At 42.3% G+C, this 25,858-nt stretch overlaps 5 protein-coding genes across 5 annotated transcripts in view; 4 read left to right on the forward strand and 1 right to left on the reverse strand.

The window, feature by feature from the left end:
* Positions 1 to 25,858, reverse strand: part of LOC311139364 (sperm acrosome membrane-associated protein 6-like) — a gene marked incomplete at its 5' end in the record, with an annotated part of 1,014,348 nt that overhangs the window by 764,490 nt on the left and 224,000 nt on the right. The window lies entirely within an intron of this gene.
* On the forward strand, positions 229 to 3,951 carry LOC311140216 (uncharacterized protein). Its single transcript, XM_084175169.1, has 5 exons — positions 229 to 377; positions 949 to 1,014; positions 1,539 to 1,692; positions 2,260 to 2,547; positions 2,670 to 3,951. The coding sequence occupies exons 2-5, from the start codon at positions 972 to 974 to the stop codon at positions 3,010 to 3,012; spliced, it is 828 nt and encodes a 275-aa protein (XP_084031295.1). The 5' UTR covers positions 229 to 377; positions 949 to 971; the 3' UTR covers positions 3,013 to 3,951.
* LOC311140229 (apolipoprotein C-I-like) lies at positions 11,995 to 13,101 on the forward strand. The gene is made up of 3 exons (XM_084175181.1): positions 11,995 to 12,102; positions 12,410 to 12,551; positions 12,784 to 13,101. Exons 1-3 carry the CDS (start codon positions 12,048 to 12,050, stop codon positions 12,848 to 12,850), a joined length of 264 nt encoding a protein of 87 aa, XP_084031307.1. The 5' UTR covers positions 11,995 to 12,047; the 3' UTR covers positions 12,851 to 13,101.
* LOC311140228 (uncharacterized protein) lies at positions 15,175 to 18,070 on the forward strand. Its single transcript, XM_084175180.1, has 4 exons — positions 15,175 to 15,306; positions 17,132 to 17,177; positions 17,319 to 17,403; positions 17,524 to 18,070. Exons 2-4 carry the CDS (start codon positions 17,132 to 17,134, stop codon positions 17,696 to 17,698), a joined length of 306 nt encoding a protein of 101 aa, XP_084031306.1. The 5' UTR covers positions 15,175 to 15,306; the 3' UTR covers positions 17,699 to 18,070.
* On the forward strand, positions 19,144 to 21,586 carry LOC311140223 (uncharacterized protein). Its single transcript, XM_084175176.1, has 4 exons — positions 19,144 to 19,236; positions 19,491 to 19,535; positions 20,174 to 20,396; positions 21,065 to 21,586. The coding sequence occupies exons 2-4, from the start codon at positions 19,493 to 19,495 to the stop codon at positions 21,222 to 21,224; spliced, it is 426 nt and encodes a 141-aa protein (XP_084031302.1). The 5' UTR covers positions 19,144 to 19,236; positions 19,491 to 19,492; the 3' UTR covers positions 21,225 to 21,586.

Genomic DNA, 25,858 nt, shown 5'->3' on the forward strand with positions numbered 1-25,858 from the left:
GCCAATTGTGAGCCGCCCCATGGGTCTCCCGGTCACGGCCGGCTACGACAGAGCCTGGATTCGATAAGCAGAGTTCTTTAAACGAGTTTCCTTGTTTGAAATAGCCTACACGTTTTTTCATAGAAGCACAAACTATTTTCGTTGACGTACATCATAAACTATATATTGCACAATCACCATTTAGCCAACAACAAATCAAAGAGATGAGAACTTCGAACGCGGAGTGGCACATCGCGTGGAACGAACCATGAGCGGAGCCGCACATCATCACATGCGCGCGCTCTCTCAGCCCCAGCGACAGGCGCGCGGCCGTCCCAGGACAGTATAAAATGCCCCGCGAACAGTCCATAGAGCACGGAAGGAACTGGATTTCTTAGGTGAGTGAGGGATGGGGACAACTGATGGGGACCATACAGGCTACAAACGCGCTTTAGTCATGAGTGAAATACATAATTTTTAGTAGAAACATAAAGCATCTCTAAGTAGGCTAGATTTGATACCGAGATAGTGGCTACTTATAAATTATTGCATTAGGTTAGGTTGCTGTAGCCCACACGTTGGCACTGAAAAGCAAGTCATTTATCTTCTTATTATAGTGTGCAGATTAATCAGACCAAATGTATGGTAAAACTGTTAAGAAGAGCGTCATTGTAGGGGAAACAGAAAATGATAATGGAGAACAAAGTTAGTTTATAGCATAATGACTGGATTTAAAGTTGAATCTAAAACGTTTAATTGCTTAGAACTAGTTTAGTTGCTATTCTATGAAAGGTTACTTTTCCTATTTATTCGATTGGCTCACAATAGTATTCTACTTTATTCCCCCAAAAAATATTCTGCCAATTATTCCAATGATTTACCATTGTATCTTTGTATGTTGTTGTAGTTATTTTCTATAGCTTTGATAGACAACCACTGTCTGACATGGGTCTATGTCTGTTTTCATAGGTGTATCTGTCTGTCAATCAATCATGAAGGCTGTGGCAATAATCCTTGCTCTGACAGTCATCTCTGGTAAGCCTGGGTTTACACTGGTCCCTTTTGACACTGTTATCAATATATACAGTGCCTTGCAAAAGTATTCATACCCCTTGGATTTCTTCAAATTGTGTTAGAAAGTGGGCTTAAAATGGATTTCATTGTAATTCTTTACAATTAACTACTATATTTTATAAATGTTTTATTAATCTGTAAAAAATAGTATTGGCAATAAAATTACAATTAAATACATTTTAATCCCACTTTCTAACACAATAAAATGTGAAGAAATCCAAGGGGTATGAATACTTTTGCAAGGCTAAATCCAAGGGGTATATATATTTAGTATTGGTCAACTGTATGTGCATGAATGCATTTACTTACTCCTTGCTGAAATCAGTCTTTTAGGATCAACTCTTACAATACTGTAATACTGTCTTGTATAATTAAGCTTCATACTGTACCAAGGCTCCACGCTCTCATTACCAGACTGGATTTAACCCCCCTGATGGTGTATATTATGTAAACCTCACCTCAGAGCTCTCTGTGTCTCCCTGCAGGCTGCCATGCCCGCGCTGTGCGCCAGGCAGAGGCCCCCCAGAACCGCTGGGAGGAGAACGTTGAGCGCTTCTGGACCTACGTGTCTGAAATCAACAGCAGAGCCGACGGACTGGTGGACAACCTCAAGGCCTCCCAGCTCAGCAGAGAACTCGAGTGAGTGGCGCATTGTAACACTATTTCATTCTGAAGTAATATAGGCTCATATACCTTGCTTCATCGCTCTCCATTATCACCTTGTGTGACTGTCCCTGACCTTGCTTCCCCTCTTTTCCTCTCTCCCCGTCCTCCCCCCGTCCCCCTATGTCCCTAACCATGCATCCCCTCTCTCCCCTGTCCTCCCCCTGTACATCTGTGTCCCCCTATGTCCCTGACCATGCCTCCCCTCTCTCCCCTGTCCTCCCCCCTGTCCCCCTATGTCCCTAACCATGCATCCCCTCTCTCCCCTGTCCTCCCCCTGTACATCTGTGTCCCCCTATGTCCCTGACCATGCCTCCCCTCTCTCCCCTGTCCTCCCCCCTGTCCCCGTGTCCCCCTATGTCCCTGACCATGCCTCCCCTCTCTCCCCTGTCCTCCCCCCTGTGTCCCCTAATGTCCCTGACCATGCCTCCCCTCTCTCCCCTGTCCTCCCCCCTGTACCCCTGTGTCCCTGTACGTCACTGACCATGTATCCCTCTCCCCACTGGGCATCTCTAACCATGCCTCCCTTCTCCCTGTCTGCAGCACCCTGATCACTGACACTGTGGCTGAGCTGACCGTGTACAGGGAGGACATCCAGACCAAGCTGGGGCCCTATGCCCAAGACACAGCCGGCCTGCTGGGCCAGGACCTGCAGCTTCTGACCACCAAGCTCCAGACTGACATGGTTGACGCCAAGGAGCGCAGCACACAGTACCTGGGAGAGCTCAAGACCATGATAGAGCAGAATGCTGATGATGTCCACAACCGCGGCAACACCTACATCCGCAAACTGAAGAAACGCCTTAACAAGGACACCGAGGAGATCCGCAAGTGAGTATAGATGGCAGCAGCTAATGTACTGTAACAGCTTGCTTTCCTAACAGAGAATTTCAAAATACCGTTTTAATATGTCTTCTATGTGATGCTAACCCCCTCTCCCTCTCCCTCCCCAGCACCGTAGCCACCTACCTGGGTGAGATCCAGTCCCGTACCTCCCAAAACATGGATCTCGTGAAGGAGCGTGTGGAGCCCTACGTGAGTCAGGCCCACGACACCGCCGCCGAGAGGTTGGGCAGCTTCACTGACCTTCTGAAGAACCAGGCCCAGGACCTGAGCCAGCAGGTCTCCACCCAGGCCGAAGGCATGCGCGAGCAGCTGGAGGCCACTGCCGAGGACCTGCGCACCACCCTGGAGGGCAAGATCGATGAGCTCAGCAGCCTGATCGCTCCCTACGCCGCCAAGATCCGTGAGCAGCTCCAGACCATCATGGACAAGGTCAAGGAGACCAATGCCTAAATGGACCCAGGGGAGGGAGGGGTTTGGAGGACCGGTGTCCCGCCACTACACCCCTGTTTAAGTAGGGGTGCAGGTTGTGAAGCACTGTGCCACCATTCACCTAGATACCACAGAGAGGAGGAGGGAGTGCTGTTTTCACTCTGTTGGCACTGTGTGTTTGGGGTGAGGGGGGTTGATAGAGAGAGAGGGGTGAGGAAGACAGAGCTTTGAATGGGTTTTGAGCAGACAAACACAGTCCTTTATGTTTGTTTAGGCCTCAGAAAGGCATTTACTGTTTAAATCACTTCAATCACTCTCTCGCTGTATTATCTCCTCATCCCAGAACACAAGAGCCACACTCAATACTGCCTTTCATAAACACACAAGAGGCTATTGTTTTTAACCTGCTTCGCTTGTCTTCCTCGTTATAAGTGCTCTAGATGTCTCCTCCAAAATGTTCTACTAATCTGCATCAGGTTTCTAAGGCTACTATATGGGACACAAGGGGGGGTTGAAACAGTATCTTCCAATTGTGAGCCAAATTGGCTGGGGCCCATTCCAGCGCTGTCCCTGTCCTTCATTTCAATAACTGCACTGAACTAAGACTGGGCTTATCTCCAGCACTAGCATCAGTCTTTCCAGAACCATTGGAGAAGAACCACTCTGTGCCTTGCTTGTCTATGATGCTGTATCAACACCTGCTCTGTAGGCTCTGTATTTGTTGTGATTCATATAGAAGTGTATTTACTATGACTGTGATATGATGCGAATATGACAATCAAACTAAAAGGCATACTTCACAGGGTCCATATACTACCTGTCTGTATTATTTCAGTTTGGCAAGAGTGTCTCTGCCACTTCACAATGTAACATGCCCATGCTTCTCACCATAGTACACTGTCCGTCTGGCTGACTGCAGTGTGCTACCCAGTGCTGCGTAAATAAAATATGTAAAGAGATGCTAAATTGTCAGTGTTCTTTTCTTGTCAAACATTTATACACTTTTTTCAACTTTGAAATGTCTTTATTTTTAGTTACAATGACAACTGAGGTAGTTAATATACAGTGAGGGGAAAAAAGTATTTGATCCCCCTGCTGATTTTGTATGTTTGCCCACTGACAAAGAAATTATCAGTCTATCATTTTAATGGTAGGTTTATTTGAACAGTGAGAGACAGAATAACAACCAAAAAAAAGCATATCAAAAATTTTATAAATTGATTTGCATTTTAATTAGGGAAATAAGTATTTGAACCCCTCTCAATCAGAAAGATTTCTGGCTCCCAGGTGGCTTTTATAATATGAAAAAAGGGAGTGCTCCTAATCTCAATTTGTTACCTGTATAAAAGACACCTGTCCACAGAAACAATCAATCAATCAGATTCCAAACTCTCCACCATGGCCAAGACCAAAGAGCTCTCCAAGGACGTCAGGGACAAGATTGTAGACCTACACAAGGCTGGAATGGCCTACAAACAAGACCATCGCCAAGCAGCTTGGTGAGAAGGTGACAACTTTTATTCGCAAATGGAAGAAACACAAAATAACTGTCAATCTCCCTCGGCCTGGGGCTCCATGCAAGATCTCACCTCGTGGAGTTGCAATGATCATGAGAACGGTGAGGAATCAGCCCAGAACTACACGGGAAGATCTTGTCAATGATCTCAAGGCAGCTGGGACCATAGTCACCAAGAAAACAATTGGTAACACACTACGCCGTGAAGGACTGAAATCCTGCAGCGCCCGCAAGGTCCCCCTGCTCAAGAAATCACATATACAGGGCTGTCTGATGTTTGCCAATGAACATCTGAATGATTCAGAGGAGAACTGGGTGAAAGTGTTGTGGTCAGATGAGACCAAAATCGAGCTCTTTGGCATCAACTCAACTCGCCGTGTTTGGAGGAGGAGGAATGCTGCCTATGACCCCAAGAACACCACCCCCACCGTCAAACATGGAGGTGGAAACATTATACTTTGGCGGTGTTTTTCTGCCAAGGGGACAGGACAACTTCACCGCATCAAAGGGACGATGGACGGGGCCATGTACCGTCAAATTTTGGGTGAGAACCTCCTTCCCTCAGCCAGGGCATTGAAAATGGGTCGTGGATGGATATTCCAGCATGACAATGACCCAAAACACACGGCCAAGGCAACAAAGGTGTGGCTCAAGAAGAAGCACATTAAGGTCCTGGAGTGGCCTAGCCAGTCTCCAGACCTTAATCCCATAGAAAATCTGAGGAGGGAGCTGAACGTTTGAGTTGCCAAATGTCAGCCTTGAAACCTTAATGACTTGGAGAAGATCTGCAAAGAGGAGTGGAACAAAATCCCTCCTGAGATGTGTGCAAACCTGGTGGCCAACTACAAGAAACATCTGACCTCTGTGATTGCCAACAAGGGTTTTGCCACCAAGTACTAAGTCATGTTTTGCAGAGGGGTCAAATACTTATTTCCCTCATTAAAATGCAAATCAATTCATAACATTTTTGACATGCGTTTTTCTGGATTTTTGTTGTTGTTATTCTGTCTCTCACTGTTCAAATAAACCTACCATTAAAATTATAGACTGATCATGTCTTTGTCAGTGGGCAAACGTACAAAATCAGCAGGGGATCAAATACTTTTTTCCCTCACTGTACCTGAATAAATGGATCTTCATCTTACAATCTATGGTTGATGAACACACAAAATCAAGACATTCCTATGCTTATAAATTCACTCTATCATGCACCAAGTTCTGATAACAATGATAAGCTGAACCAGGTTAGTTACAACTGGGGTAGCTCTCCAGGAACAGGGTTGGAGACCCCTGACATTCAGTAATTAAGTGTTGGTCTTTATAAACCACCAACAATTTAAGTTTAATTGAGATCTACGTTAGGTTATAATGTCACTTAACATCACATCTGGAGGCTCCAGAAATAGGTTGGACAGAATGTCCTCGTCATATCATGATCTATCATCTTTTCTATCATATTTTCCCATCCCCAGATCCCATGTCTTCAATCCCTAAACACCAACCCTAAACCCCCTGTAGGCAGTTCTCTACTACCTGTACACTCATAAACACACACGTTCCTTATCATACACTTTCTTCAGGCTGTTGTTATATGCATTTATAGGGATAACTTATACATGGTAAATGTGTGATGATTTGCAGTAAGAGCTTTTTTCAGGGTACCTTTCCTTCTCCCTAACCCACATTACCCCTTTCACCTTTTCTTTTAGGACCCTCCCCCCCCCACCACCCCACCACCCATACACCCCTCTCCACAAACACTGTCAATTCATCTCCTAATCTGTACATTTGGTGCTTGATTGACCAAACATTAATGGGCCTTTCCACCCCTCCTGCGCTGCAGGTCTTTCTTTCTCTTTTGTCCCCTTTCCTCCCTCCTTCCATACCTCCCTCCCTCTCTCCCTCCCCGGTCCTGGCTTGTCGGGATCTGCTCTCACATTCCTTTCTCTTTATCCCAGCAGGTTTCGGGAACCATGTTTTTGTTTTCATCTACTATGTTTATAGATATTCTACCCTCCTCTCCCGTCTAAGATACACAGACATGCACGCAGATACACACACACACACAGGTACATAGGTACACAAATGCTATGATAATTGCTTTTGATGGCTCTACAGTTAGTTTTTCATGTTTGCAATTTGACTTGTAATATCGCTGACCCTGCTGCTATCTTGGACCCAGTCTGTCTTGCAAAATAGATTTTATCCAAGAGATTCTAGTTTTAACCCAGATAAATCAGGTTTAAAAGAACATGTAAACACCAGAAACACCCAGTAATAGTAAGGTGTTCTGGCAGACCAAACAAAACATGGAGTAAAGACATACACATGGCCCTAAACAAAACAGTCTTGCACCATTTGGGTTCAATGGCGTTGAACGGCAACCTGAGAGAGAAACATCTTCTTGCCAGGCCTTTCTGTGGCTGTAGCTTGCCTTCACCCAGGGCCGGCACTAGACATAAGCGACATAAGCAATCGCTTAGGGCCCCGCAGCGACTTAGGGCCCCTCCCAATCTCATACACATATAAAGACATACACAAACCAACTACACTGAGTGTACAAAACACTAGGAACACCTTCACCTGGATTCACCTGGTCAGTCTATGTCAAGGAAAGAGTAGGGCTGTGGCGGTCACGAAATTTCACCAGCCGGTGATTGTCAAGCAAATAACTGTCGGTCTCCCGGTAATTGACCGTTAATTAACATAAACACATTTAGCATCTCCTGGATTCCACACATCGCCTACAGACCACTGACGCAGACCTTTGGAACATCTACATTTTTAAATGTCTAATAAATCCATGTAATGTAGTCTACACCTTCACAATAAATCCATTATTTATTTTAGACAGGTCTAAATAAGCATGATATGAAGCAAATGTAGTCTATTTCAGAAGAACAAAATAGCATACTCTGAGTTGTCCTTATGTTAGGTCCTGATCTGGCTATGCCAAATGCTGTGGGCTACACTAATTCATTTAGCAGACAAGATTTGCTTAGAATTCCGTGGCATTATTTTATAGTATGAAGAATACAATTGAACAAAGCTGAATAAAATATAAATTATATTTTCTCCAAATGATTTGAGGGAGTGCGCACATGCGGCTATTCTGTGTTGAGCGGTTAACAAAGAAATAGGTACTCCTATATGCTTAATTTAGAATTATTAATGTAACTTTAGTTATTCTACAAACGTTGGGCTATATGTTTTGATTTGCAATACATTGTAAGGCTGCATGATGCGACTCTAATGATGAGTTGAAGTAGCTTGAAAGGCATGAGCTCTGCTTTGTTTTTTGCGTAGGCTGTACACACTACATCAGTCACTCATTCACAATTTGACAAGCACTTGATAATGCCTGGAATTTCACGGCGGCATCCCTTTTGTGTGGCCGTAATGCACCCTGATTTAGAATGGACCATTATCATGCACCTGTCTCGAAACAGCGGCAGGGGAAAAAATACATGTCATCTATGCACTTTAATAGCGAATGGAGGACGCTTTTCCCCGTGGTTTATTTTCATGCCAGCCAGGTAGGCTATACTCCTGTTGTAAATATAAGTAATATGCTTAATATTAGGAAAGTTGAGAAATAAATATAGTAGGCCTAGCCTATAGAACGCTGTAGCTCAGTTGGTAGAGCATGGCGCTTGCAACGCCAGGGTTGTGGGTTCGTTTCCCACGGGGGGCCAGTATGAAAATGAATGCACTCACTAACTGTAAGTCACTCTGGATAAGAGCGTCTGCTAAATGACTAAAATGTTTAGTAGAGGCCATCACTCTGTTAGCCTATTGAAATGTTGCGCAACATGAGCTCATGGGCTCTCATGAAGTGTTTGATTAGATTTTCAAAACATTTGCATTGATGTCTGAGTGATTAGAGGGACAATATAGTGCTGAGTACCAGGCAGTTAGCAAGTTTGGTAGGCTGCTAATAACCATCAGAGCTTGGAGAAGCCTAATTACCGTGACTAACGGTCACGTGGAATTTGACTGCCTTCATGACTCGTGACCGCCGGTGTGGCGGTAATACGGTCACCGCAACAGCCCTAGGAAAGAGTTCCTAATGTTTTGTAGAGTGTAATTTAAAGAAAGTGTGAGTCACAAAGTTTGCCTCTGAAGCGTAGGATAGAGGCCAACCAGTAAATATTTAGGCTGGAAGCCAGGCAGTGAAGGCCACCACTTGTCCCTCCTCTCTGCTCCACCAATCCCCTAAGCACTTACACCTACAGTACTTTAGTGTTGTTGTTACTGGTAGTTTCAATAAACTAAACAAAGTTCATTCTCACTGTATACAAGAGCACTATGGGCATCTTTATTTTTGAAGACTCCCGAGTGGCGCAGTGGTCTAAGGCACTGCATCGCAGTGCTAGCTGTGCCACTAGAGATTCTGGTTTGAAGAAGAGTAAAAATGAAGAGTAAAAATGACTACAATGACCTCTCCCCTAAATCAGGTCACACTCCTAGTAACAACCTCTGTGCTGAAGTGCATTGCATGCAACTTCATTGTAGGCGAGTGAGTAAGTTATTGAGTCACAGTTTGTTTCTGTTCCTCCTTTACTGGAAGGCTGTGTTTATCTCTGTAACTCCCCCTATTTGGGTGAAGTGTCCTACACTACAGTAAACCCTGTATGTAGCTGCAGGGGTCTGGCCAAGGAGAAAACAGGAAAACCACAAGCATTCTGCCAGTCAGCACTTCTTCTCACGTACTATACTGCAGCTCCTGGGTGTCTCCGGCTCCGGCTGCAGAAACAAAAGGATCCAGCTAGCAGGTGTTGGCAGAGCAAAAACGACAGTAACCCCCCCACAACTCCCCCACAGAGATGTTACCTCTTATTACCCCCTTCCTCCCCTCTCCTCACCCATCTTGGTGCTGGAACACAAACCCGTCACCACAGGAACCCTTAAGCAAAAGAAGGGGGGGGGGAACAGTATTTTATCAGGCGGCTTGTTATTGCAATTCATGAGCGAGAGAGACATGCACGTTCACGCCTCATGCATCACACAGACTCACACACTCTGGAGGAGATGGAGATATCGCACACTCTGCCACAGGTGAGGAAGCGGTACTGTGTGGTTCATGCAGGACAATGGTCATCTGCGCATCATCATAGGGTATCATATGGCTAAAGCCATCAGCACCAAATGGGCACCCTGCAATGGGCAGCAGAGGGCTAGGTGCAAAGAGGGAAGTGCTGCAATGAGGAAAACCCACATACCCCTCCAGCACTAATGAGAGGTTACTATAGTTCAACAAACTGTAGTCCACTACCCCTGTATGCTCCAACACAGAGAATGACCTCCTAGACTTACTTCCCTATTTCAAGAATAGTGCAAATAAAGCCATAAGACTCTCGGGTCAAATAACAAAAAATCGGGTGTTTTCAGAGTTGTGTCAATGTGATTTGCTACACCAAACCCCTGTACCACACCAAACATAACACACACACACACACACACACACACACACAGACACTGACGCCCCCACAAAAAAGAAGAAGGTGACATAGACTTTGCCAGACTTTGTAGTTCTTGGACGTGGAGTTCCGTATAGGCTATTCCAGTACTGTAGAGGTTTGTTGACCCCAGCTTCTCTCTGTTGGAGACAGCACGGAGGAGCACTAATATAATGTACTTCTATCAGATTTACATAACAGTGGGCAAAGTTGATACTGTCCATGCTGTATCCCATGATAAAACTGATAACACAGCTAGCACAGATCTGTGTGTGAGATCAGTGAAGGGCAATGGGACTGAAAGTAGATCAGAGGGGAAGAAGTGCACGTTATAGGCCTAATTTTAATATTTTATGTTATGAAATTGACAGGTGTCAACAAGCATTCCATCACACAGCTTTCATCTATTCAGAGATGTCAGAACAGGTATGACTTCAAGGGAGGGAGGAGGGAAGGATGGAATGGGGCCCAAATACTTGCCTTGCCAAAATGACTAAGGGCTGGATTCAATCCGTATCGCAGACGATCTGCTTTAAAATGTAAAGGTAATTGAATGCAGTCTACGCAACGGTGGGAACATTGCCTTTAATCATCGATCGCAGCTCTTCAGTGCTATGGATTGAATAGAGCCCTAAGTGGACTGGTCTGGTGGACTCAGAGACAGATCTGCATTGAGCACCAGAGTCAATGCGGTGCTGTTTAGTGATGCCACTGCAGAACCGTATCAATATCTTAGCTCAGTATCAGTAGTATAAGTACCTTTGTGACCTAGCTTATGGTCATAGTCCACTTTAGGTCTGTATCTCTGTGCACTCACAGTCTGATGCTGTCAGATATGGATATGACTATGTCATCATGGATACTGACGTGAGATATCAACCAGAGAACTATGAACTGATGATAGGTCTACCCTCTCTGACCTACATCCATTGATTTACAATGGATATTTTATGGCAAATTAATATCACATTATAAAACCTAAGGCAGGTTGAAAAAACCTCCAGATCAGACCGTGAATTACAGATCCAGTCATTCCCACATCTGATTAAATACGTGATTATGTGTGGTTTGAAACAAGACAGGACATTGACTATACCTCTGCTGGGATCCCAGAAAAGGGAGATGTGGGAGTGTTGGTTAATCTGGAGGAGAAGGTGGGAGTAGGCCGCTCTTGGCGCCCGCTTCATTGTGCGATGAGGGGTCACCATAGGTCAGAAGTGGTAACTACTGATTACGTCATCGTGCTGGGATATATAGAGGGACTCCGTCAGTCTGTCAGACACATTTTCTGTCTGAGACGGGAAAACAGGTAAGATTAACCTACATTTCACTCGCATTTCTAGAGACTTGTTTTCTTTGTTATAACTTCAAATGTAAATATCTTTGCATGTTTTTGGTCTTATCAAAGCAAACACATAAGCTGGTATATCTGCGACTTTTGTTCATCAGTTTATTTGCACGAGAATGCAGTTCTTTATTTTATACCCAAAACTTTCCGTTAGTCTATACCAGGCTCTCAAAATCTGTATGCGGTATTGTGGCGACATCTAGGTGTAGTTTATACAAGCAGGAAAGACATTCAGCCTACCTTCTGTTTCTGAGCGCCATCCAATGCTCAGGACAGATATTCGTAGAAACAATTATTCTGTTAGTTTACTAATTTGATCAGGTCGAGTTTAATGTAAAATGTAAGCCTATCAAAAGTGTTGTTCTTGCCCATGTAAAGTCACCAATCGAAGTTGTGTGTAGGCTAGAGAACGCAAAGGGAGCTGTCCACTGTGCTGACCGCACGGGTGCACTCTTTCACTAGATACACGTGCACATGTTTCAGACAACGGTTTCAACCCTATAACACTAACATAACAGCTGTTGATCCTTTATTAGGACAATAATAATAAGATGTCTTACGTTTCACTTTTTTAGCACAACTCCTGACGAAACCCTGATGGCATTATGCTTAGATTTTCTTTTAACTCATAACTGACTCATCATGAAAACATTTTATGATGGAGGATATTAAAGCCAGGGTGTTTTGTTACTAAATAAACGTGTTTGTCCTTCCCTTGTAGCCAACAGTCAAGATGAAACTGTCCATTGCCATTGCTGTGTTGATGCTTGTGTTCGCCGCACACACAGGTATAAAGCCCTACCCTATTAGGCAGCCATTACACTCTCATTCTATCTAATCATTACCGTTGCTCCTTCACCTCCGTCTCTCTCTCTCTCTCTCTCTCCTCTCTCTCTCTCTCTCTCTCTCTCTCTCTCTCTCTCTCTCTCTCTCTCTCTCTCTCTCTCTCTCTCACACACACTCTCTCTCTTTCTCTCTTCTTAATGAAACCCTCTGTCTCCCCTTTTTCCTGTCTCTTTCCCCTTCTCTATTCATAAATCTAAAACTCTCCCCTTCTGTTCATAGTTCTAACCCTATGTCCCTTTCACTCTACAGAGGCTCAGGAGGCTGAGAAGACCATTGAGGAGCATTTTGCCACCTTCGGCAATCAGATGAAGGAGCTAACTGATGACCTAACTGTCAAGACCAAGGACCTGGTTGAAAAGATCGGGGACAGCGAGTTCGCCACCAACACAAGGTACACACGCACCCACGCACGCACACGCATGCACACACACACACACACACACACACACACACACACACACATACACACACACACACACACACACACACACACACACACACACACACACACACACACACACCAAAACATAACCCAACATTAAATTAATTGAAGATATACATTAATACACTGAAATAATTAAAGACTGAAATGACTCACTGTGTGTCTGTCTCCCCGTCTCAAGGAACTGGTTCACTGAGCAGTTTGACAAGATGAAGGTCAAGTTCGACGAGACCTTCCCCAAGCAGTAGTAAGCCTGTACACCTCTGACCCTGCCTATCTGTGACCAATAAGACCCCCCCCCCCCATCACGCTTCTTGCTCTGTCTTGCCTGGTGACGCGGTTGCTGTGATGCTGACACATACGTTATGCCGACAGACACAAAGGTTATATTCCCCCTCTGTGAAGAGACCGACGTTATCTCTGTGTAATTGTTATGGCTTTCTTTAATAACCTGGATCACAATGAGTTGAACAATAAAGATACATTTGTGATAAAACTATATTTGTGGGTTGTTGTATTACGCATTTGATTTGCATACAGTAAGAAGTCAAACTATTCATTTTTAAAGAGGCCAATTAATACATGCAATGCGAAGTTATTCTGAACAATGAGTTTGATTGGCATTTATTATATTTGACGTGTCTCTTCAACTAATATCTGGGGGCACATAAAGATATGAAGACCTGTACAAATAATATAGACAGTATGCATAACATGTATAAAAAACTGTGCACAAAGACCACACATTCACTTCCTCTCTGTTTATGATGCATTGTGGGATAGGTGTAGGATGATAATGTGGTCAACGTGAATGGTCAGCTGACCAGTATGTCACATGGGTTAAAAACACCATCATGGTGGCCAGAGAAATAATTAGTACATTCTGACTGAACACATGTAATTTCACATTTTGCCCAGACACTTCTCTAACTGAGATTCAGCAGTAGCACAAGTGTCTGCCAATGGCCACTTTCTTCCGTTCAGCATGTTGGTTGTGTGCATTCTTGAAAAGTGTCTCTATGAACAATGTTCAATCTCTTGAAACTTAATGTTCCTGTGCTAAGATATGCTTCCACTAAAAAAAAGATACAAACTTGTGTCACAATCATAAATGGACTCTGGATTTATGCTGTTATTGAGCTCTCCTTAACAATAAACACTATGTAATGCAATGCAATAGACATACTTTGATGCTCTGGATATCATGTATCTCTCTGGAGATCTACACATCAATAGCTTTATTGAGAGGTAGTAACCCGGTCAAATAATTCTGCAGAATTAACTAATAGCAGAGAGTGATCTTTGAGAGAGAGTGGTCTATCTATGTCAATAGCAGCCACCAAAGGGCAATTGCCAGCACTACACTGGCTGCTGGTCCTCCATTTCACAAGGCCCCGGCTAAAGTCACTGTTTATCCTGAGTTAATGATTACTATGCTGTCCCTGTTTACTGGAATCTGCTCCTGTGTTTGACTAGATGTCAGGGGGTAGGGGGGGTAGAGGGGGTCCAGGGGGCAAGAGGGTTGTGCACCCCAAAAGGTAATACTCATATTTGTACCCTATTTTCTGGTGGAGTGTCATAATAGTGGGCAGCTTTAATCTGCTCTCCGTACCATCTTCTCACAACAACCAACTATTGTGCTGTGTCTGTCGACAGGACCAGAGGTGAAGAGGCGAATGGACAAAGCAATAGTGGGAAAACAAGATTTGAAAATGACATCAACAGTTGGTCATGTATCAGTGTATCATTCAGCATTGTGACTGAAAAAGTGTTGCAAAGATAGAGAGAGAGAGAGAGAGAGAGAGAGAGAGAGAGAGAGAGAGAGATAGAGAGGTATTCTGAAGTGGACAACTCTCTTGAGTTCTGCTGACTGGGACCATTGGGTCTAGTCCAAAACAGTACTCTATTTCATTCACCTGCTGTCTTCTTAATAAATCTATCTGGTGCATAGGGACATAAAGACTTTGCCTGGTCTGAATATTTACCAGCTAATATGTCCACTCATCAGGAATGTTGGACAGGTATCCAGACAATGTTGAAATTGAAAAGATGATAAGAGATTAATGTAACCTTTTGGCAAATACAAGGATGAAATATTAAAATTAAAGGCTTTTTTTAAATGTGTTGCGAGGAGTTAGTGTTTCTTTTCGGCAACATTTGATACTGTAGCAGCTGACACAAGTAATTTATCTTATTTCAAGATATTTCAAGGTAAAATATCCTGAAAAATATCTTGAAATAAGAAGGTAAAATATCTTGAAAAATATCTTGAAATAAGAGAAATTACTTGTATTAAGCCTTTTCTATTGTAAAATTAGCAAAATTATCTGCCAATGACATTAGATAATTTTGTTTGATAAGAAAAATAAACAATTTTAAGGGTATTATCACTAAATATAAGATATTTAGGCTTGCTTACATTTCGTTTTTTTCAGTAAATGTACCCAGAAAATATTTTCTCAGAACTTAAATAAATAGAGAGTATCGAACCACTGGACTACTTACGACTGACTCACTGATCATCCAAGCCAATCCAATCAGTCCACCACTTCCCACCCAAAAACAGACCATCGGTCAGTGGTCACCAAAACAAGAACAATGTACACGTGTAACCAAGAAAAAGCACTGTGAGAACTCCCCTAATTCAAATAAAGTGACTTGATTCCGCCAAACAGATTGGACAATACTGAGAACAAACACTAAGGTAAAATGCTCCCCTAAAATGCTCTTTCACTCACTTTGAATTGTGTAGTTTATAGCTGTTTTTATACTGGAGGCCAGCTGTTATGAGTGATACTGTTGATTACAGAATATAGTGATATATCATTTGAACATATGATTAGTTTTGTTTGGGTTGATGAAAAATTGAATGTACTGTTTATTGAATAATTTCATTAAATGTAATATCTCTTTTTTATACAGTGGGGAGAACAAGTATTTGATACACTGCCGATTTTGCAGGTTTTCCTACTTACAAAGCATGTAGAGGTCAGTAATTTTTATCATAGGTACACTTCAAAAATCCAGAAAATCACATTGTATGATTTTTAAGTAATTCATTTGCATTTTATTGCATGACATAAGTATTTGATACATCAGAAAAGCAGAACTTAATATTTGGTACAGAAACCTTTGTTTGCAATTACAGAGATCATACGTTTCCTGTACGTCTTGACCAGGTTTGCACACACTGCAGCAGGGATTTTGGCCCACTCCTCCATACAGACCTTCTCCAGATCCTTCAGGTTTCGGGGCTGTCGCTGTGCAATACGGACTTTCAGCTCCCTCCAAAGATTTTTCTATTGGGTTCAGGTCTGGAAACTGGCTAGGCCACTCCAGGACCTTGAGATGCTTCTTACGGAGCCACTCCTTAGTTGCCCTGGCTGTGTGTTTCGGGTCGTTGTCATGCTGGAAGACCCAGCCACGACCCATCTTCAATGCTCTTACTGAGGGAAGGAGGTTGTTGGCCAAGATCTCGCGATACATGGCCCCATCCATCCTCCCCTCAATACGGTGCAGTCGTCCTGTCCCCTTTGCAGAAAAGCATGCCCAAAGAATGATGTTTCCACCTCCATGCTTCACGGTTGGGAAGGTGTTCTTGGGGTTGTACTCATCCTTCTTCTTCCTCCAAACACGGCGAGTGGAGTTTAGACCAAAAAGCTCTATTTTTGTCTCATCAGACCACATGACCTTCTCCCATTCCTCCTCTGGATCATCCAGATGGTCATTGGCAAACTTCAGACGGGCCTGGACATGCGCTGGTTTGAGCAGGGGGACCTTGACGGCGTAGTGTGTTACTAATGGTTTTCTTTGAGACTGTGGTCCCAGCTCTCTTCAGGTCATTGAACAGGTCCTGCCGTGTAGTTCTGGGCTGATCCATCACCTTCCTCATGATCATTGATACCCCACGAGGTGAGATCTTGCATGGAGCCCTAGACCGAGGGTGATTGACCGTCATCTTGAACTTCTTCCATTTTCTAATAATTGCGCCAACAGTTGTTGCCTTCTCACCAAGCTGCTTGCCTATTGTCCTGTAGCCCATCCCAGCCTTGTGCAGGTCTACAATTTTATCCCTGATGTCCTTACACAGCTCTCTGGTCTTGGCCATTGTGGAGAGGTTGGAGTCTGTTTGATTGAGTGTGTGGACAGGTGTCTTTTATACAGGTAACGAGTTCAAACAGGTGCAGTTAATACAGGTAATGAGTGGAGAACAGGAGGGCTTCTTAAAGAAAAACGAACAGGTCTGTGAGAGCCGGAATTCTTACTGGTTTGTAGGCGATCAAATACTTATGTCATGCAATAAAATGCAAATTAATTACTTAAAAATCATACAATGTGATTTTCTGGATTTTTGTTTTAGATTCCGTCTCTCACAGTTGAAGTGTACCTATGATAAAAATTACAGACCTCTACATGCTTTGTAAGTAGGAAAACTTGCAAAATCGGCAGTGTATCAAATACTTGTTCTCCCCACTGTAAGTGAGATGTGTATTTTAGGCTAATCTTCCCTCATTCTGTTTCTATGACAGATGCCATGGAAACGGATGCTAGTTGCTCTCCTCTTGCTCATTCAAGGTGTGGCTGTGCATGTCAACATGTTTTACTGTCTGTCTATTCTATCCTCCATTGAACTGCTGACATGGACTGGTAGTATTTTGAGTATGGTTTCCAGGTTTCCAACCTACTGTACCCTACTGTAACCTTTCTCCTCCATAGCATGTGTGTCCATAGTGGCCCAGACACCAGCCCCAGGGGACTCTGACTCTGAGGGGGTTCTGCAGCGGGCAACAGAGGCATACAGGTACAAACAGACACACACTCACTATGGCCGACCATGCCATTTTAAGGATAAAGACAAAAGGCCTGCACTCAGTAGATGCTGCTCCCAAGTGCTTTGTTCTTGTGTGTGTGTGTTTTACAGGGCAGCCAAAGTTAAAGCCCAGAGAATAGGAGAGGTGGTACGGGCCTTTGCTGGTGCATACTACGAGGACCACATCAAACCAGTGGCTGACCCCTACATGGACTGGGCCTCAGCCTCCACCAGTTCCTTCTGGGACAGAGTCAAGGAAAAGATCGACCAGTACAGACCCATCTAATGGCACCTGAATCTAAGGCAGACAAACACCCACCCAGCTCACTGCTAGCACATATACTCATGCAAGGTGATACTAGGACTGATTCTATGTTCATATGCACTAGGGATTACAAGTAGGACATTTGTGTTACAATGTTTTAGAAGAGCACGTGAACACTGCTGTATGATTTGGCTGGTGAATGACGACACCCGTTTATTAGTGTTACACTAACCTCAACACAAGGGTTGTGATAGTATTAAAACTGCCCTAGTCTAGTAGTAATCATACCGTTATCAAACAAGGGTCACATATTGCATCTGAATGAGTCAATTAACTATTGTGAACCACCAAAATGAAGCAACACTAAATAAATAAAAACATTCAATAATATCATTATAGTGTTGAGCCTTTTCATAAACTTTCCCTTGACACTGTCTACACTGCCCACATTCATCAATCTCTGAACTGAATAAAGTAGAAAGTTGAGAGAGACTGAGAAAATATTTTAGAATAGCAGAGAGAGAGGCAGAGAGAAAGCAACAGTGAACGACAAAGAGGAAGAGATAGAATGAGACCGAAAGAAAGAGACAGATGGAGGGACAGACAGACAGATGAGAGAGAGAGCCAGACAGACATACATACAGAGACATCAGCGATGGGAGTGATGTCTACAGACTGTGCTGAAATCGAAGTGTTGCCTAGGTGAGAGTTGACAGTTGAGATACAAGGTTCAGCAGGTGTGTCTGGCAGGAGGGGAGATGTGTGTGACCTGCAGGCCGTTTCCTTCAGCTCTCTCTGTGTGGACTGCAGACATCGATCCTGGAACACAGTCAAGACACTCAGGGCCCTGTTCCAATCAAAACCATAATCTGACTAACTGGGATACATGAAACACATTCAAATAGACAGTGAGAAAGGACCTTAGCATGAATAAGCCTTTGAGATTCTTTTTGTTATACATTGTGAAGAGAGTTTTGTTGTTGAGTTCGTGAATTATGAATGTGTGCAAGATTAATGATTTGCAATTAGTTACATAGAGGCAGTCAAGCATACTGGTTTATGTTCCACACAAATGCTGGCAAATCAATTATAATGCTTAACACGATCATTCATTCAAACAAAAATCTATTTCATGCACTGATATGTGAACGTTTTTGTGGGGGAATTGACGCTTTCCTACATATGCAGAAGAGTGCATTGCAGCATAAATAGATTTCAGAATCCAATCAAGTGATAATCTGGATGCATTGCATCACTTGTCTGGACATACATATGAGGGGACTCAAGTGCAATGGACTTTGTGTAGGCGAACGAGTGTGTGGATGTTTGTCCCATAGGTACAGTGGGTTCTGGTGAGTCTGGGTGCGTGGGTGTGTGTGCGTGCGTGCGTGTGTGTTCGTGTAGGTGTTTGTGTGCGTGCATACTCATTAGATGACGTTTATTTACAGTCCTCCCTATATCATGGTGTCTACTTGTCCAGACTGCTTTACAGACAACTCAGCCACCAGAGAAGAGTGTCATTTATTTCACTGGGATCTGTACACCCACTACAAAAGGAGGTAATATTTTTCTCTGTCTTCGCTCAACTTTTATAGATACATTATTTCAATGCTCTAGTAATCTCTAACATTTTAAATTAATTAATGAATTAATGAATTAATGACTCATGTATTTTAAGATGCATCTTCCTTTTGTATCAGTTCTAAACAGCTTATCAGTTTCATTGATGCCTGATCAGAATGGTCTGGTTTCTTGTCTAATAAATAGGCAGGCATTGCATTGAAATCCTATGTGGTTTGTCTTTTTCTTTCAGAGATGAACGGAAAATTGGCATTAGCCTTCGTGCTTGCGCTTCAAGGTAAGACCATCAATTGAACAACCCCATGCCATGATTAGATAGTGAAAAACACACCAATCTCTTTCATAATGTCTTTAAACAATAAAAGCTAATTTGCCAACATTTATGAAAATGGATATATAGCGTTCATTCCAGCTGTTTATAAAACAGAAGGTAATAGCTACCTTTGACCTGCAGCTGTGAACCTGTCAGTGACAGTGAGAGAACATGTCAGCAACAGGAATGTATAGCAGTTAGTTGCATGCTTATCTGAGAGGTGATAGGCTTTGAACTGTGATGGACTTGTGGAGGTGATAGGCTGACCACATTGAGCAGTGACACTATGGACATCGAACCCCACTGCTACAATATCAGCAGAGATAAGAGAGATCTCAGATGTCAGGTTGAAATGGCCTTTGATTATTACAGCCAAGTTTACTCATCATGAGAACGATCAAACCCTGTGACTACCTCCATTACACAGACACAGACACAAAATCAACCTTACTCACACACACTGCCTGGTTATGCGAAGCGTATTAGTATATTAGGGCTATTTTGTGGCTAAAGTTAGTCCAGTGGTTTTAGATACTCAATAACAGCAGTCAAGCAAGTGCAATTAATTAATAAAAACGATCTTTCCCCTGTCTCCCCTCCAGTCTCTGTGTGCCTGTGTCAGGTACCAGAGCCCGACAAGGAGCTGGTGGAGAAGTATGAGGACATGAAGTCTGTGTTCTACAAGAGGCTGCTGAACGCCTACAGCAAGTTGCAGGCTGCTGTGGGGCCTTTGACTGAGAACATGGGCCAGGGCCAGGCTGCCAAAGACTACATCGAGGAGCTGCAGGGCAATCCCAAATTCCAGAGCGTTGTCAAGATCGGAACGTGAGTGCCCCACCCCGACTCACCCGAGTTACCTTATCCCATTGAGTCGGTCTGTCAGTCTGTCGATGTCCTTCTGTTGTCCTGCTTGTTTGTCTGTCTATCCGTCTGATGTACTGTCAGTTCTACTGTCTATCTGTCCATAACTTTGAAGTAGGACTTCAAATGATTATAGGATCTTAGATACTGGCGCTTCATGCCTATCAACATGTTACCTAGATATTTTACCATTCTCTATTAAACGTTCACCACTGGACACATCAGAACATGGTTAAAATACTATTTCAGGTATTTCCATTACATTTCAAAACAAGTATTCAGATCATCTTTATTTGAAAAAACAAGTAGTTGGAAATACACTTTCACAAAATTCTCAAATACACTGGCTCAAATACGCTCCCATGCATTTAACCCAGGTATTTGAAATACTTTGAAATACAATTTGAAAGACTATTTGTTTCAGTTTTCTCAATTAACCATTCAAATACTCAATTAAAAGTACTTGTTTTGGGCTGTGTAATTCAGAATACTCAAATACACAGATATTTCTTTTTAAATAAAAAAATACTCAAATACACATGTATTTGAACCCAGGTCTGAGACACATATGATGGCTGTTAACTTATAACATTACTGACATCCCTTCCTGTCTTTGTGTGTGTGTTGTCCAGTGGTCTGGCCCAGGAAGCAGCACCCTTGGTGGACAAGGCCCGTATGGCCGGTCTGGGTCTGTACGGACACTACGTGCGCCCCCATGTCGGCACCTACCTGGACGAGGCCATCAAATCCATCAAGGTTTACCTTGACAAAGTCCTGCCTGCCGAGAATTGAGCCCTGGATAGCCTCCGTCGCATCGGACCACCCCACACGCTTGTACCTTTCCACACAGGGCTTGGCTCTGCTATAGCTGTGCTTCTGATACATGTATTAAATGGTAGAAGGGGGAAATACCTGAAGGTGATTGAGAAGAGAAATGCACAATGCAAAACGCATCCCCTCCCGCTTTCTATGTCAACACTTTCCTAGACATGACTATTCAAGGGAATTGAAGGTCAAAGCATGGTGGATAGGAAGACTGACATCTTGCAAGAGCTTTAACATTGTGCATGTATATAACTACGTGTTTGATACTCTAACAGGAGTTTGTGTGTGTGTGTGTATGTGTGTGTTTAATAAAGATCTGAAAGTTGAAACTCTTGACTGATACTTGAGCATTATGTTTAATTAGAGTATTTGGTGCAGAAACATTTTTACTCATCCATATGAATAATAATATCATGAACCAGATTTAAAGAAAGATACTGCAAGTGAAAAATGTTGATCAAACTGCTTAATTGTTTAGTTATTAAGAAGTGATGGTAGCACTTTATTTTAGGGCAAAGAAATGACCAGTTATGTATTTATTATTAATATTATTAATTATTTAATAATTACATGGTAACATGGTATATACACAATAATATATATATGTTTCTTTGGATTTCATTCAAACAAGCACCATTTGGTACCAAGTGGTTAAAGCTGCATTCTGAGATTTTAACACACAACAAAACTGTAGCCCGTCACTAGTTTTGATGTACAGCTGAGGGATGGGGCTACATTCATAAATTCATAGACAGCACTCTAGACACAAGGACTGACAGTCCATGACATCCACATGATAGTTTTAAACATAGTTGGACACTATATTGCTTGTTCACGTTCCTGTTGTTTGTTACCAATGGAGCAATATGTTATATTTGGAGTTATGAAAAAGCCGGGTGTGCTAAGCTCAAGTTATATTCTTTAAGAAACTATTTGTAAATATCAATAATTGAGATGGCCATTGAACAGATTTCCTGATCCCAGACCATACATTTCACTACCAATAGTGTTTCTTTATGTAAGTAGCAGAAACTACCCACTGATATCTTGTCATTTTCTACAGGAAAGGAGAGAAGAGAAGAGAAGAGAAGAGAAGAGAAGAGAAGAGAAGAGAAGAGAAGAGAAGAGAAGAGAAGAGAAGAGAAGAGAAGAGAAGAGAAGAGAAGAGAAGAGAAGAGAAGAGAAGAGAAGAGAAGAGAAGAGAAGAGAAGAGAAGAGAAGAGAAGAGAAGAGAAGAGAAGAGAACAGAACAGAACAGAACAGAACAGAACAGAACAGAACAGAACAGAACAGAACAGAACAGTACAGATGAGAACAGAACAGGACAGAACAGAGCAAGACAGAACAGGATGGTCCAGAACAGTACGTATGCTATTGCTGCACTGTTTCACTGCACCCTCTTGCCAGGTCGCTATATAGTTTAGTATGTTCTCGATAACCTAATTGGCTAAACAAAGGTTCTCAATTAATAAATTAATAAATAAGACACATACAACAACCAAAATTAGTTTAATGAGTTTGATCTTCAATCTCATCAGTGCTTGACTTGGGCAGGAGCTCATCGGAGCTGAGTACTGGCACCTCAAATGTTCTACTGCTTGAGCTCCTGTTCCTCTTATAGAATATTAGCTCAAAAGTATTGTGGAGCTCCTGCACCTAAATATAAACAGTACCAGCACCCAAAATGAGTACGGAAACCTATTTTAAGTCAAGCACTGATCTCACTCCAAAAGCTAATTCTGTGGATGTGTGATTGGATAATGATCAAGGGCATAACTGGTTGGACCGGTGTCACGACATTCCCCATTGGACCAATGATCAGTGAGAAGGGATATGGTCACTCAGTAAGGTTTTGCTTTATTGCTGCAGATGATATAAGAAAATGTGCATTACTCGGTCCTTGTCCATTCCCATGCTATGTCAACTGATATATTTATTAAGACCTTCTATTCAGTCAAAGCTTTTCTTTTTACAGCAACTCTCAAAGTGATTTACAAATGTTCCCTCAGTTTACCACCACCACTCCTACCAGAGACCTGTGTGCCAATGTTTGATCCATACTGACAGTAGTGTTGGGCAATTTTAAGATTGCATCTTCTATCAACAATATTTGACAACCATTGTCGATGGTGACGACATCGTGATGTCACAAACAATTAGCATATTTTAATTTGACTGCACCTCCAGAGTCTGGCAGCTCACAACAGAGCAGTGTAGTGAGCACACAGCAGGGCGACATGCCAAATGGCCCATTCCCTATTTGCCATAGCATAATACATTTCAATACATATGCGGTAGTTAGACTATTAACAAAATGCAAGAGAACATTGTAGATACACACAATACCCCATAATGTCAAAGTGGAATTATGTTTTTAGACATTTGACAAATGAATAGCTGAAATGTCTTAAGTATTCAACCCCTTGGTCATGGCAAGCCTAAATAAGTTCAGGAGTAACAATTGTGTAGGCCAGTGACATAAAATCTAAATTTAATCCGTTTTAAATTCAGGCTGTAACATAACAAAATGTGGAAAAAGTCAAGGTGTGTGAATACTTTCTGTAGGCACTCTATAGGCCTAACAAACAAACAATTGCAAGATAGACTAATTGCATATGAAGTTTAAACAAACCTGGTACGTTTCTGCTTTACTTGACCAAAGTATAGGCAAAATAAAGTGTTCCGTCGGAAAGTCAATCACGTGTCAATGTTATGAATCCAATTTGTACAATATTTTACAAATGTATTGTACTTAAGATCCCAGACTGCATCTTTACTTTCAGTGGTAGTGTGTCATTGACCTATAGTTTACCAGCACCACTTGGTGAATCTTTGTCCTAGTTTACCAGCACCACTTGGCTGCAGTGGAGTCTGTGAGAACCTGTAGTAGCCAGACCAATGTGTCAATTGTAATCTAGATTTAGGACTGTCTTATTAGGATATGTTGCATTACATAAGGAGGTGTGGGCTTACGTATTGGGAGGGGGTTGGTGGGAAGGGGTGGTGGTGGTGGTGGTGGGGGTCGTAATCTGAACACTAAATGTAATATGAATGGGTTACTCTACTGACCTAATAAAGACCAATGAAAATCAATCAGTCCCCAATCAAATCCAATCAGCAAGCAGGATAACTTGTTCTGTTACATTTCAATACACCTATCTAGATTGGCAAATACACAGATTGCCCCACACTAAACTCTGACACTAAATCAACAAATAATGAACAAGTTACTGTTTTCAACGTAATTTGTCAACGTATTGTGACTTAAACTGTTGTTTTGAGGGTGAAATTTCAACCACAGGATTATGTCATTATGATAACCAATTTTCAACATAGACAAACCTTGTATAAAATATGTTGAATTTGTACCTTTGAAACAACGTCAGATCTTCAATGTAATATCCACCATCAGAAAAAAACAATAGGCTGGTCAGCACCTCCTACTGGAGAGTTGATCTATCTACAGCTATCCCTTTGGTTTCCCATTCAGAGTTTTAACCAAGCCCTGCTTGACTTTGATATTTGTCACTGACTATTACCAATGTGCTATCGTTGTAATGAATACTCAGGGAGAAAAAGGTGTAGATTCACGCGCAGAGTGCGGCAGGTGTTTATTACGCCTTCGTAGAAGGCAGGAATCGTGGTCACAGGCAGGCAATGGTCATACACAGGCAGGCAAACAGGCAGGTGAAACAAAACTAGGACAGAAGGCTAAAACTGGTTCTCACAAACGAGCTAGGAAAGGCTTAGTACAGTCAAAACGAACAATACCTCACAAGGCACAAACAGAAAGAACTGAACTAAATAAGGAGGTGATGAGACCAGGTGAGTAACTAACACAGGTGAAATCAATGAACAAAAATGAAAGACAGGGCTACGTTCACGAACATAAAGAAACAGGGCTACGTACAAGAACACAAGGTGAACTAAAGAAAACAAATACAGAACCTTACAATCGTGAGAATGATTGTTGAGAAATCTCCACTTAATAGATTAATTGTTGTTATTGAAGTCATTCCAAAGTATAGGTTTAACAGAGGAAATGAAATGTAACCATACATGATTAATTACATGTCATCAATGATGCTATTTAGGCTTTTTAGCATTTGGGAAGTCATCAACAGCTATTGTTTCAATTAAGCCCACGATTCAACTAAAAATAGACAATACATATAGGCCTAGGGTTTCAAGTTTGGTTGATTTAAAATTGAATCTATAAGGTAATAAATGTGTTGGATTCACGTCTCCATCTCAACAAAAAATCAAAGTTACAGAATAGGACTAAATCAAATCAAATTGGATTTAAAGTGCATTTAAAGTTTGATTTGATTTAGTCCTAGTATTTAACTTAGATTTTTGTTTGAAATGGAGAGTGAATCCTACATATCCATTACACATTTGTGGACAAACTGGAATTAAAACCAGACTCAGTGGCACAGATGGAACTATCTAAGCAGTAGATACATCTCCTTTAAATGTTGATATTTGGTTTCATTGTCAACCAAACACAATTCAATATTACTTTTGTAATACAGTAAATAGCCTAAAGTTAGGGCTATCTTATAAACTAATGTAACAGTATTTATTCGACCTTCAAATGA

This window comes from Coregonus lavaretus (assembly GCF_964263955.1).
Source record: "Coregonus lavaretus genome assembly, chromosome: 13".
Lineage (NCBI taxonomy): Eukaryota > Metazoa > Chordata > Actinopteri > Salmoniformes > Salmonidae > Coregonus > Coregonus lavaretus.